Raw genomic sequence first — 14,585 nt, forward strand, 5'->3', positions numbered from 1 at the left:
CTCTTTGTCATCAAATAAATCAGAAATTCAATAGAAGAATGGTTTGATTTGATGTTGCTCTGACAGTGTAGTTTGCTTTATTGTGAAAGAAAGCAACAACCTTTAGGAAACTTACTGACATAGTCCCCCTAACCCAGTCACAGTTTAGGCAATACAATGTAATAATGTAATGACAGAAACATTTGAAATAATGTGTAACTTTAATAGCTTGTAAGTCCTTATTCATTCCTTGGTATGTTCCAAGTCAAGTCTTCAGCATAATCAATGTTGGTCCCTACTGACATTTAAAATTCAGTAAATTATATTGGTATTATTTTATTGATATCATAAGACCTATATAATGTGAATGGGTAACACAGGAGTCAAGGAGGACAGTGGTGATTGCACCAGGGCAATTCTCAATGGTTTTATTTTTACTATACATTTGCAAAACCAGATGGCCCAAAGTTTAAAGTTGTGTAATACATAATCTCGAAACTGCTAAAAACAACAGCAACAGCAGTCTAGCATTGAAACTGTATTTAATTGTATTTATTTCAAACAGATTATACAAATATTCTTGAAATAACTCGGAAATTCAGTTGAATGGTTAAAAGTATTCTACACCTTAACAGTTATTATTTTTTTTATCTTTAAACAAAATGTTGTAATATAAAGCTTAAAAATCAATGCTTTTTTCAATAAACGCAGTCTTAAAAGCAATGTTATAAAAACGAAATCTGGTATTGAGAGGGAGGGAAATATGTCCTTCAACCTGGCTTTCTTTGACCCAACATCAAAATCATTTGAGTGAGTTTTATTAAATAAAAAAATAAAAAACATATTTAAATCCCAGACACATATGTCAATAGTCTTTTCATCTACACAGCTAATGATGAAAAATGTCGGTTGCTTCAAAGCCTTCACTGAAATCAAATTTACTTTGTACAGCTCTTCGGGTTTTATAAAAGAAGCTTTTTGCTTCAGAGACCCATAAAGATGTACAACAGCTCATAAACCTCCTTCAGCTAAAATATCGATATAGATCCAGCTACAGTATAATGAAATAATTAACAGGTGTTTTAATCCATCTGTATTCTGTTTGCTGTCCTCTAGTGTTACAAGAGACACATAGCAGTTGTTGGTATTTGTACAGCATAAAACACATTGTTTAAATGATGTTATAGTAGTATATCAACGGAGACAGAAAGAAGATTGTTTTAAGACTGTTAAAACAGCACATGGATAAACAGTGAATATTAATTCATTGAATATTTATGTCTATGAACTCAGCAGTTTAGGTTACAGTATTTGAGCTAATGAACAGTCAAAATAAAGCTGTTTAAAGATTGTGTGCGTTTGTACTGTAAATGTTATTTTTGTGAGGTCTATACGCTGGATTCATGGATGGTTTTTATCTGATCATTTTCTGATTCAGCATTTTGAAATCAAATTCATTCAAGTTTGTGCCATATTATTTTAACTTAGATCTGCCACTCTTGAGATCTATTTTGATACTTATGTTTCATTCACTGGGTTCAGTAAATCTTTGATTTGCCAAACAGAAACACAATCATTTCAGACAAGCTGCGCAGTGTATGCTGAAGAAGTGCTGATAATCACCACTTATTATGAGATGGGCTTTCCATTGAGGGAGGCAACAACCTGGATAAAAGGTGACATTGCTTTTCACTCTGACTCTCAGGGATTTACACAAGCTCCAGTACTTTTACTACTCTACATCACTAAATAGTTATTGAACTATGTCACAATCAAATTTACACAGCCAGACAACCATATCAATTATTCACTGCAAGCAAGGGAACTGACGCTGAGGTTAGTGAGCACAAAACACACACCACAGAAACAGTACAAAAACACCAACAAGCTTCTGTCGAATTTTAGGCAGACATTTTAGCTCTCTTTTTAATAAGTCCCGTAATTAACAATGACACACGCTGTGCTTCTGTGGCCATATATATAGAAGCAAATCTGTTATAAAACACAATAAGAAATGTGTTCTACCAAAAATGACAGATTATCATTGATTTTCTTTTTTTTCTCTCTACTTCAACTTATTATTATTTTTTTTAATACAGTTACTAAACGATAGCTCTTGGGTTTCAAACGTCATCTTGATTCAGGGGGGCAGGAACTAGGTGTGCTGGATTGAAGCTGCTACAATGATAAATCCTGCTAGTTTCATGAATCTTTTGAGCTGTGCATGCAGTGCATTGCACCATTTTACATTGCTTTTGAACACAAACCATAATAGACCAATCAGCACCACTGTCTTGACTTAGGTCATAGTTTCAGCTAGTACACTAAAAAGAAGGCACTATATGGGAAATACCACAGACACTGGTGAAAGTATTAACTTAAATATTTGTCTACTCGACTTTTCTATAGGTTTATCTCACAATAGAAAGAAAACCTTAAAGACAGCCTTAAAAGTATTCATGTAAACCCTTGCATTTGAGTCAGACATCTTTTAATAGCCTATTAACATCTTCAAATGTGACTGGAAATGTAAAAACCTGGAAGTCTTGGTGAGCATTTTGGTATGATATGCTTGTCTTTGTTTGGGATAGCATTGCTTTTGTATGTGTGTGTGTTGCATATTGTCTGATAATATGTGAAATCCCTGATAGCACTTTAAAAGTTTAACTGAAGGAAGACAGGCAGGATTAAGCAACAGTCAATCAGTCAATCATTGTGACTGGTCTCTTGGCCTGATTAAGCAGCTATCATTTATCACCAAGTTCATTGTCTGACTAGAAAAAACAATCCTACATACATATCGACCTAGAGTGCCTTTCCAGAAGAAAACCATGTTTCTGCATCTTACACCCGACTAGGACAAGACACCCACAAGGTAACAGTTCGTTTACTAGAAAAATCGGGAGTAAACACAAGAAAACAATGAAACTGAATTAAAAAAATAATAATTTAAAACATGAATCTGGGTTATAGATTTTATTTTCAATTCGGCGACTGGGGAAATTCTGTAGGCTTCAGAAATACTGCCCCACAAAAAGGTTTTTTATGCTGTAGATCTAAACAGAGGTTTCAAGTCAGATTAATAAGCCCTCTAATGATCTTTGCAGCCAAACCTTTAGGCTATAGAGAACGCATTCAGAAGGAGCAGTGACCACTCCGACCTTGACCCTAGCTTCAGTACAGCCTCAGGCACATAAAAGGCAACCACAGGATTTATCAGCAGGGCCACACTCACCCACTCAAATATAATGCTGACCGATGACCTGGAGAAAAGCAGAGAGGGAGATACTGATAGAGACCGTAAATCTCTCAAATTTGCAAGGACAAAGGTGTCAAAATGATGGAATTATGATTGTGCAGAACTAATTATATAAGAACCCCTCCCCAAACAAAAATTTGCGTTTGTTAAGATCGCCTCGCTTTCATTATTATTGCTTGAGCAGCATGTAGCCCTAACAAAACTCTATCTACAACCCCATACTAAGCAGCAGTAACTAATAATTCAGCGAATTTATTTCACTATTTAAAGAAATGAAAAGAAATACATCAATAATAGGGTCACTCTGACACCATTGATCTGCAATATTATGTTCACATTTCCTTGTGCTGGAGAGAGCTTACAGGTCTGCTACAGTAATTGTAGAAATCTTGCCTACTGGCAGCAACATTTAATTAGAAGTCCTCAGCTTGGGGCAAAAACAGAAAACTAATTGTGTGCTCTAGTTTACTGACACAACACTTCCTGGACAGTGAATTAGGAGCACTCCTCAGTAATGTGTTGGGCCCCTTTTCCTGTGGAGGCGGATTGTATTTGTTCCCACGTCATCAACACAAATGAAATACACAGTTGGAGTATATATATATATATATATATATATATATATATATATATATATATATATATATATATATATATATATAATAGCTGTTATGTGCAGTATGCTGATTAATATGAGTGTGAGCGATCAAGAAGCTTGTGACTGCATTCAACTATGCTAAACTGAAACTGGTTAAACTGGTTAAACCTATGGGTGCTGTTTGCTTTATAAATATATGGGAATATATGGGAGTTCCACTGGCCATAGATGGCTCAAGGGCTATTTCCAATGGGTCTGAAATGCCTCAGTGTACTACTCAAAGTGAGATATCACAGAGCTTTTTTTCAGAGTTTTTTCATAAATCTAGACGGAGCCTCTGAGCCATGATCTCTAAACATCACTCCTTGTGCAGACTCTTCAACGCACACCCTCTTTCAACAATCCACTTTTAGATTGCTATTTTAGCAGAGCCTGATAATAATAATAATTTATAATAATTACATACAGACTGTACAAGGAAACAAACATGTGGCATTTAATGAATTCTCATTAGTCTCTTTTAGTCAATGTGTATTTGTTATTTGTTGCTGTAATCTGTTTGGCCACAGTTAAAATACAAAAATCCAAGCAGGCAGGGTAAATACTGTAATCTTCATGAAAGTTTCCACGTAGTTCTCAGAATACAGACAACATATGGTTCACTGATTGATTTCCTCCTAACTGGGTGCAATACATAAAAGCTGACTATAAATCAGGTTTTCTTATTGATTCACATACTCAGCTTTATTGTACAGTGTTGTAAATGCCATGTTTTAAACTGGAAAGTGTTGGCTTTAAATCAGTGTGCTTAATGTTTATGAAATCATGTACATATTGAAAATATTGCAATTTAGATTGTTTATGCACTCCTGGAAACAAACCACTGTACAGTATAACAATAGACCAATCACTTTTACCACCAAATACTGCATATTATACTGGCAGGGAGTGGACACAAGCCATTTCTTGAATTAAATACTGACAGTAACTGAAGGGGGATATGCAGGACTGCATATTCTAATTATTTGTCCTCATTTCTTATGATGCTGATTTTAGTATTATTTTTGTTTTGGCTATGAAGTAGAAACCCTTAATGGGTCCTCCTTTAACTCTGATATTAGTTTGGCATTGTGCCCAGCATGATGCCATGCAAAAATCCATCCAGAAGGAACGATACTGGGAAATATCGTTTCAGTCTGCCATTTATAGAATACCATAATATAATGGTTATTGCAACATGTATTGATGCAGTGAAATCTCGCTAATGAGGGCAGCCAAGGGTCCCACAAGACGTGGCCATCTTGCAAACGGTTCTGGTTTACTGTTTTAGTTCGAATGTGATTTTTTATTTCTTAATCTAAATAAACTGACCAAATTACAGTGCTCCCCCTTTATAAGGTTGCCCTTTATACTGCGGAACAGATTATAAGGCGGTATGTTCATGGCTCCCATTTGCCCCCATAATGCCTTTACACTAACAGTAGTATTCTCGCTATAAGGCTGAACACAAATAGCATGGTCTCTTAACTATGGCTCCCAACTACAGCGGTATAAAGGGGGAGCCCTGTTTTCAGAGGGTTAGTTACTGTAGTTTACAGCATGTTGGTTTTATTAGAGAGCTTATTTAACAGTGGCTCCCTACATTTTGGACTGCCTTAATACTGAATACAGGGGTGGTCTTAATATTGAAGGTGGCCTTAATTGTGAGGTGGTCTTTTTACTGGGGTGGCTAACTGCTGTGTACATAAAGTTGTAAAAGTTTAAAATTATAGTTTTATTATACAGTAAAACCTGTCTAATCCAGCTCCTCTACCAACTGGCATTCTGTATAATTCAGCATGATTTCTGGGTCCTAACCAGATCCCTATTGAAATTAATGGACTGATACCCCTTTACAATCCAGAACTTGTCTATTCTGGAATCCGGCATGATTTTTAAATCTCTTCTCCCTAAAATAAATGTAAATCTCACTGTGTAATGCGGCACCGGGTCACATGTTTTTTTTTTCAAAGTTTAAAACCCGCCAGCGGCTTTATGAATTATGCAATTGATGAACAGCAAATACATGTCTAAACGTCTGCACAACAAGCTATCTCTTGAAAGAAAATGTGCGCTTAAAAAAAGCTGAATGTTTAAGAAAACCAACACAAAAAGAGTAAAGAGAAAAATTAAAAAAACATACTGTTTCAAACATTCTGAAAAGAAAAGATGCCTACTTAAAATCAACACAGAGAAAACCTGAATACCAGCAGAAAGCACCTGAATCTCACATGCAGGTACAGTACAAACATGGGGTTAGCTTGTGCTAACAACAGGTAAAGATTTGGGTGAGGCATTGTTGTGTTTATTATACTGTGCATGTACAGTAATAACATTTTTTTAAAGCATTCAAAAAGGGTTATCTTTCAACATTTTTTTTTTTTTTAGGTATAGTGTTACATTTTTTACAGTAACTCTATAATCCGGCACACTGTCTAATCCAGCACAATTTTCCGATCTCAAGCGACGCTGGGTTGTACAGGTTTGACTGTACATCTCGTATTGGAAAACATAATGTGCAAGGATATCCCTGAGTACCACTGCATGCCTAAGTGAACCGGTTCTGTTATTCTTCTGTAGCAGCAGCTGGCTGAGATACACTGGACTAACAGCAAGGAAATCTCTGCAAACAACAAACCTTCTGCGCAGATTGTGTGATTGCAGCAAATGAGCCTTAAACAAGTATGCACACAGTATGGATCCAAACAGTTCAGGAAATAATACTTCATGTCAAACAGATTTAGGTTTTAAATGAAACATTATCATATTGACATTTACAAGTCGATCACAGGATGTGGGATGATAAGGAACCGGAAGAAATAATGTTATACCAATAACATTATCGTGATAGCATTAAGCAAATTATACTTAACTATATGTTTTATGTAATAATCAAACATTAGTCCCATTGCACACCTGTGTTATTTATTTTATACTTTTTTATTATAATGTTCCTAGATACGTATATAACAGGTTCTCGATTTCTATTATGAGAAAAATTTAATCATCAGTATCTTTGACAAAAAGCTACAATAAAGCCATTTAGTTTGCACAAAAGTATACAAAAAATTAGCTATGCACAAGCTAACTAAAAGATGAAAGTAAACTGAAATGACAATCAAGGACATCAAACTATTATCTGTTCTTTTTAAAACAACATTTTTTTAGAGTAAGATACAAAAAAGTAATACAAAGCACATGTATTGCTTTCGAACAATATATAAAACCAGGGTTAGACATTTAGAAGCAAACAAGAACGCCAAGAATGCAAAGAAAAAACACAGAAACCTTCTACAGATCAATTGACTCAATGTAGCTCTCTCTCTCTCTCTCTCTCTATATATATATATATATATATATATATATATATATTTATAAAAAGTGACATTTTGTTTTACGTGAGCGCAGAGCCAGCTTGATTATTCAGAAATGTTACATTATTATAATACAGGAATTAGGAGAGCTAATCATAATAATATCAAATGTTATTTATCAGTGAGAATAGTACAGAGTTCATTTCTGTAAGTATTTGAAAACACACATGAAGGTTTTGAATGAAATACTGTTCCACCTAATGACTATCTATCAGGTTGACTGTAATTTCAAATGAAGGAAAGCTCTGGAGCTACGTCAGCTCGGAACAGATCCTAATAAATTATTTTATTAAGGTCAAGGGCAATCAGAAAGCAGAGTGCCACTCACAGACAAAAATAGTGCAGTATTGCGATAAACATGGGTTTCTAGTAATATCAGGCCCTTGAAAATCAACAGTTGTCCAAATTGTGTCATTCTGTGTGGTGGGGGGTATATGATAAAGTGTGTCCAAGCATACTCTTAAATCATTGCACTGGATTTCTTAACAGACTTATATATGATTGTATTACTTATATTTTTGATAATAAAACATTACAGAATACAGATATGTATTGGTATCTCCTGCTAGGGATACATATCCCTGTTGGACTATTTCAGAGTGTAAGAAGAACGTATTACTGTAACCAGTGCAATCTGTAAAAAAAAAAAAAAAAAAAACACAGCTGATTAGGGGTTCAACCCTAATCATAGGAAATCAGAACCTCACAGTCTTAAAATGACAAAAACACAACCAAGATTAGAGACAAAAACTAATGAAAGTTAAAGAAAGCCAAACCACTTTGACATTGGTTATAAATTATAAGTGAACGCTGCAGCATACTGACCTCGAATTTCTGTCAAATAGCAAAACTGATGATCAAAAGAGAAGACAAATTCATTCTTTCATAGTCCTCACTTAGGCTCACAGTGACCTTGTGCACATTTAGGCTTTACAATGTTATCGATTCGACCAAGCAGCTAACATAGTGTGTGTAGTGCATTGTCCTTTACTGAGGATCTTTTTTTTTTTTTTTTTTTTTTTTTACCAAAAAAAGAAATAAAAACTGAAAATGTAAAAAAATGCATCTAGTTTACATTTAATTCTTCCATCAAATTACTTTTTTGACACTTATGTATCTGAAAGAAAGGAGCTACTTTATTAACTTTAAATGGATGTTTATTATGGGTGTCAACGTGTATCCAGTCAGAGAACTGCATTTCTTAATTTCTTCCATTCATAACAATGACAAAACCGAACCCCCTGAAACTCTCCCAATGACTCCTTCAACGTTCCACACCTTAAAATGTCCAGTTAACATTTGCACAGGTTCAATATTTGGAATTCAGTTTGATGCTGGTGAGGCTAACTGTATTGTTTGTCTAGCATATATTATAAGTTTTAATACAGTAATGTATTAAATATAACACACACCCTATGTATAACACACATCCTATGTATAATGTGCATGCATGAGAAGCCTTGGTTCTCTATCAAGAACATAATAACATACTACACAGTATGGTATAATAATGTTATACCAATTAAATGATGGTTCCCTTTTCACACTGTCTAAATAATGCACAACTAATATATAGTGAAGCACTGACGATTAACATTCATGTTGAGCGCATTACTTTGGTATTGTGAATAGAGAATAAGCCTGTCGCATCCTGGCTGTTTCGAAATTGCCAGAACTTTCCCTAAGATTCCCTAATCTGGTAAGATTGTCTCTATGGCCACCAGTTGCATCCACAGATGAAGTTCAGTAATACTTTAAAATGCTTCTACTGGTAGCCATGGAGACGGTCTCTTACATCAGAGAAAGGGCAACTTCTGATAACAAGGACCCGAGCTTGCAGTTTCAAAACTTCTCAAAGCCCCAAGACTCGGACTACAAACATATTAAAAAGAGTGGTGAGGACAGTAAAGCTACTTTCATATACTCAATTACCAGCACTCTCCAAGACACTTGCACCAGCACCTAAATATGACTAGTTGATTTCAGAAGGTTGTAAGGTTGTAAGGTTTTATTATAAAGAAACCTAATAGATTTGTAAAAACAAATGCCTAGCAATTAATTAACTTCCAACATTAGTAATCATCAGCTGGAGAGAAACAGGGTGGCTGCTAAGTGTGCTGCACAAGGCAGAATGTAAGTGTGCTGCACAAGGCAGAATGTAAGTGTGCTGCACAAGGCAGAATGTAAGTGTGCTGCACAAGGCAGAATGTAAGTGTGCTGCACAAGGCAGAATGTAATGATATAATTGGAGGATGGGTGGGAAGTAAATTTCCCGCTTGTTAATAATTAAATAGATGGAGCTAATGTTTTTATTTATAGCTTCTAGAAATATCTTTCATTCCTATTTAATGCAATGTCAGCTCAGCATCTCGGCTTGGCAGGACAAGACTTAGAACAGTGTTAATTTATTTACAATCAGGACCTTAAAAGCTCAAAGAGTAAGTAGTTTCAAATATCATTTTTATTGCTTTTGCACATTGAACTATTTTATGGAGTTTGCAATCTTTCTGAGTGGTTCTGTTGCCCAATTCTGAGTTATTACAATTGTTCTCTATGTCAGCCTTTACCTGGCTTTAAACTTGCTTTGAGCTTGGAGAATCCTAAGTAACCTCTCAGCTTTGCCAGCCTCGCCTCCTCCCTGTACATATACATGTTGAGTAGATGGGGATTGCAGAGGTGAAAGGTCACAATGTCACATTGTTATTATTATTATTATTTGTTTATTTAGCAGACGCCTTTATCCAAGGCGACTTACAGAGACTCGGGTGTGTGAACTATGCATCAGCTGCAGAGTCACTTACAATTACGTCTCACCCGAAAGACGGAGCACAAGGAGGTTAAGTGACTTGCTCAGGGTCACACAATGAGTCAGTGGCTGAGCCGAGATTTGAACCGGGGACCTTCTGGTTACAAGCCCTTTTCTTTAACCACTGAACCACACAGCCTCCTGTACATTGAATAGATTGAGGCTGTTCAGTCCAAGCATTTAGGATTCTACAGGTAAGGCTGATTTACAGAAAGCAATAGAATAACTAGCAACAGAAGCCAGAATATAGGATTGCAAACCCCATACAACAGTCCTTTTTTAATTGTAATTGTCATCACACTAAAAGTTTAGAAACATAAATTCTGCTTTCCTTAATGTGATATTCATCTATAAAGCGATCATAGAGCAGAAAGACACTTTACTCCAAAATGTTATTATTCAGATACCTGTGTGCAGATCCTTCTTATTTCAGATGATCCTATTAAAAAGGTATACATAAAAAAAAAAAATCCCTTCATAGTTTACTGTATACTGTATACTGTACAGAGTGAGGGCTTATCCCATAAAAAACAAACAAACAAAAAAAACTGCACATACGCAGGTCAACAATCGGGGTCTGGTGTAATCACAAGCAAGTATGTTTGTTTGTTGGTCCGTTTTCTCTTGTTTCTGAAATATGTGAACTGGAGGGCGGAATTCTCACCTAATATTCTGACTTCTTAAGATGAACTAATGATATGTAAAGATAACTCAGCAAGACCATGTGCGTGTATATATTAACTGCCAGAGGATATAAAGAACAGCTCAATTAATATGATACCTTTCAGATATCCAGGATTTAGAGTGCTCTTCAGTATAAAATCTGCAGTCCATTATCAATTTAGAGGCAGTGAAAAGTAACCCAAACAGCCATCAATAACATGCATTTTGGTTTAACAGACAAACACTGATCTGCTCTTAGACATTAGGTTAACATATGGTAGTTTTTAATCCTGAGTAAACATGTGTTCATATCACAAAGCAAATTCCTCACAAATTGGGGCAACAGGCAGTCGTTTTGCACTTAAGAAAGCTGAGAGCTGAAAAAGCATGGAGTCTTAATCATTTCTAACAGAGGTTATCCATAGTGGTCTTTCTTTAGTCATTACTTTTTCTATGCACTAAACCGGCCACCAGATTATTAGACAAAGATTATTTTTTCATTTTTATTTTGTACCATTATTATGGCCAGTGGTTAAAACAATGTGTTCGATAAATGGTTCATTTGTACTGAACAATACCAGTAAGCCAGTATCTCAAAACACGTTGTCTGCATCACTGATATTAAAACAGTGTGGCAGTGAAAATAGGAAGCTGACATCTATAATGGTTTATAAGGCATTAGCAGTTGAAGTAGTGGTTGTATTGGGGCAGGCATGACAACTGCATATATACTCCCCTCACAGGAATGCTTAATTAGTTAAACGATTAACCATATACAGTACTGTTGTAAAACAGAGGGTGTGCGTACCTGACTCGATCTCCCAGACATACACTGACCCATCTTCACAGCCAACCACGAGGAAGTCTTCAACAGGTCGCCATTTAATGATCTTCACAGAGAACAGATGTTTCCTGGCATGGATGATACAGGCTCGCTCCTGGAGATTTAGGAGTGCTATTGACTGGTCACTTGCTAAACAGCAAACACTCTGGTGTACTTTGGGCTGAATGAATACATAAATAAATACATACAAACATCAACAGCAATTAATTAGCTTTAACACTTCTGTCTCTTTCTTTAGCCGTTATCAATTAAATTCTTCCTAAATCATGTTTACAATTCCTATTTTAAAACATTGACTCGTGTCAAGGAATGTAGCATTGGAGCCATCAATATTTTTCCTCAGATAGAAATAGCTGGGGCGTGTGATGTTTATTTTGTACCAATTTACATTATTTATTTATTATTTCTGTGAGGAGGTAAACAATCCATACATATTCTAAATATTCAGCTGTAGAACAGCGAAACTACCTAAGATTTGAATTTGATTTAATAATTAATTTCATTTCACTGTTAAAAAGACAAGCTTCTGTTAATTCATAGAGCACCACAAGGCTTTAAAAGTGTATGCTGTACTGGAGCTTGGGGAAGCAAAACATTTCTTTTGTTCCACCTTTAACACAGGCAATGTGCCATGGATAATTTTGATACTTGCCAAAATGTCCTACCTTACTTGCTTCGAATCTCCCTTTATATAAAATTGTCATCCTTTTATTGTTTTAAAGAAACTTACTATACATTCTTCCGGAGGTACTGAAAGGTTCACCACCGGACCAGCTTGTAGTGTAAATTTGTGCAAAATCTCTCCTGTAAACACATCCCACCAGACTACACACGAGTCTTGACCACCTGAGACCAGCCAGCTTGGATTGAAGCTCACAGATTTATTGTACGGGTAAAGCAGACAAGTAACTCTTCCACTGTGGCCTTGGACAGTCTTGTGAGAGAGCCAGTCTAAAATGGAAAAGTGTGAAGAGTGACACGATGCTATTGATTGCTGCTGCTGTTTCAGTCAAACAATAACTGGAAAGATTTTCCAAATTCCACGAAAAAGACCAATACTACAATAACAGCAGAACTATCACATTGTACCTTTTAAAATACTATTAGAGGTCAAATATTGCTGAAATGAACAGCTCTTTTTGGACTAAGAATTCAATTAAAGCATAGGTTAGCTGTATTATGTTAGCTGTATTATGTGCTTTCAGCACAAACATAATTAGAAATTGCTGTTCTCAATTTTCCTAGTTATAGGTTATCTCCCAAAATGTACTGACATTTTATTTTTTATTTCATATGAAACAAATGTTGATTAGGATTAATTATCAGCATATGATGTAGTTTTGCATGTATAATAAAATAAAAAAAAAATGTAAAAGAAAACACTAGAAATTATGTCAGTTTTATGTCACATCTGCAATGTCACTACTAGGTTATTTCAACTGTTATTTTAACAATAAAACCACAAGAACATGGACTGCATTGAATAAAACATTGAATGCAGAACAAATGCAGTAACACTGTACGGCATTATATGGTTTCGGGAATCAAAGCTAGATATGCTTGCAGTAAACCTGCAACTGTCATTTTAAGGCTTTCCTCATCAGTCAATCATTGGAAAAATGACAGAGCAGATGGACACAATGAGCTTTCCTGAACCCCCTATTGCTTTCCCAATGGACTGTTCCTTTTAACCCTGCCACAGGGATGTAGGATCCCCTCTTCTGGAAGTGTAAGGGTAATTCAGTTCTTACGTTTAATCCAGGTTGGTGGAGTCTGTAAGCTATGCAGAATGAATGCCACTAAGCCATGTTATGATATGCATTTAACACTCGATCATACACTAGGACAGCATTTCTCATGATAAGACAGCCATCCTGTATTTAATTAACTTTTCCTACTTCAGACTGCAGCATAGCCAATTCTAAAAGGTCCTTTCTTAGATGTCATGGAGCTGCCACAGAGAGTGCTTGAGGTGATGACATGGCGTGGGGAGCAAAGCACAACAATCACCTCTTAATTGAGAGCGGTCCTCAAGCAGCTTTGCTCTGGCTACACGTAAAGCTGCCATTACTATTATTTTTCCATCTTCGCATCCACACACCAGTTGATCGTTGTTAGGGATATAAACACTGACAGTGATGGCTGGGGACTCATCCCCAGGACAACTGAGAGGGCCGACGATCTCTTCAGACACGTGTTGTTTAAAAGACTCAGCCAGACTGCAGGTTACGGCCACTTGAATTTCTAAAACACAGAAAAATAAACGGAATTCCCTTTAAACAAAACTATGAAATGAAACGACCAATCAAGCATTATCAGAACTGTAAAATAGGGTACTTCAATGTATAATGGGGGGACGATTTGCTTTACGTTATTGCTGTACTCTCTAAACCACACAATATAAAAATGAACCAGTAGTACTTTAACACGAACAGTAGCCCAATGTATACTGCAATTTAATAGCACCGGTTTAGCTGCACGAGTACTATTCTTTGAGATTACAATAGGACAACACATTTGTAACATAACAGTAACCCTTTACCTGTGATTACCATAAAAATAGTATAGTAATAGTATCATAGTATATAACTCATACCTTTTGGGGATCCATCAGAATTTACAATGGGGACATCAGGGATGTGCCATAAGGTTATTCTTCCAGATTCATCACCAGAGAATAGAATTTTATAGAAAGGTTCCTTTCTTTCGCTTATAAAGCCCAGTACAGGATGGGAAATCTAAAATATATAAGTAAACTAATTTGTAATGAAAGGTATACAACATTATCTAGAAAGCATACACTTTGAATACAGAATCTGCCAAAGTAGACATGTAAATTCTGTGTTTTAATCCACTTGTTAATATACCTTGCAATCTGAAGTGCAGCACAGCATACGTGGTGAAACCGTCTCACTGGCTGAACTTTCACAGGGGGGATAGATAACATGTTTTAAAAGACCCCTGTATAAACAGAACAACATTAGTCCATCACAGCCTGCATTAACAGAGTCATTAAATTCGAA

The 14,585-nt window shown here is 35.9% G+C and overlaps 1 protein-coding gene across 1 annotated transcript in view; it reads right to left on the bottom strand.

Moving 5' to 3' along the window:
- Positions 1-14,585, bottom strand: part of LOC117429433 (WD repeat-containing protein 72-like) — a 65,807-nt gene that overhangs the window by 40,333 nt on the left and 10,889 nt on the right. Inside the window, exons 9-13 of the mRNA XM_058998729.1 lie at positions 14,430-14,523; positions 14,159-14,300; positions 13,573-13,806; positions 12,293-12,513; positions 11,527-11,722 (exon numbers count right to left, since the gene is read on the bottom strand). Coding sequence (XP_058854712.1) covers positions 11,527-11,722; positions 12,293-12,513; positions 13,573-13,806; positions 14,159-14,300; positions 14,430-14,523 — 887 coding nt within the window. The remainder of the gene's footprint in view (positions 1-11,526; positions 11,723-12,292; positions 12,514-13,572; positions 13,807-14,158; positions 14,301-14,429; positions 14,524-14,585) is intronic.

The sequence above is a fragment of the Acipenser ruthenus genome, chromosome 24 (genome assembly GCF_902713425.1).
Source record: "Acipenser ruthenus chromosome 24, fAciRut3.2 maternal haplotype, whole genome shotgun sequence".
Classification (NCBI taxonomy): domain Eukaryota; kingdom Metazoa; phylum Chordata; class Actinopteri; order Acipenseriformes; family Acipenseridae; genus Acipenser; species Acipenser ruthenus.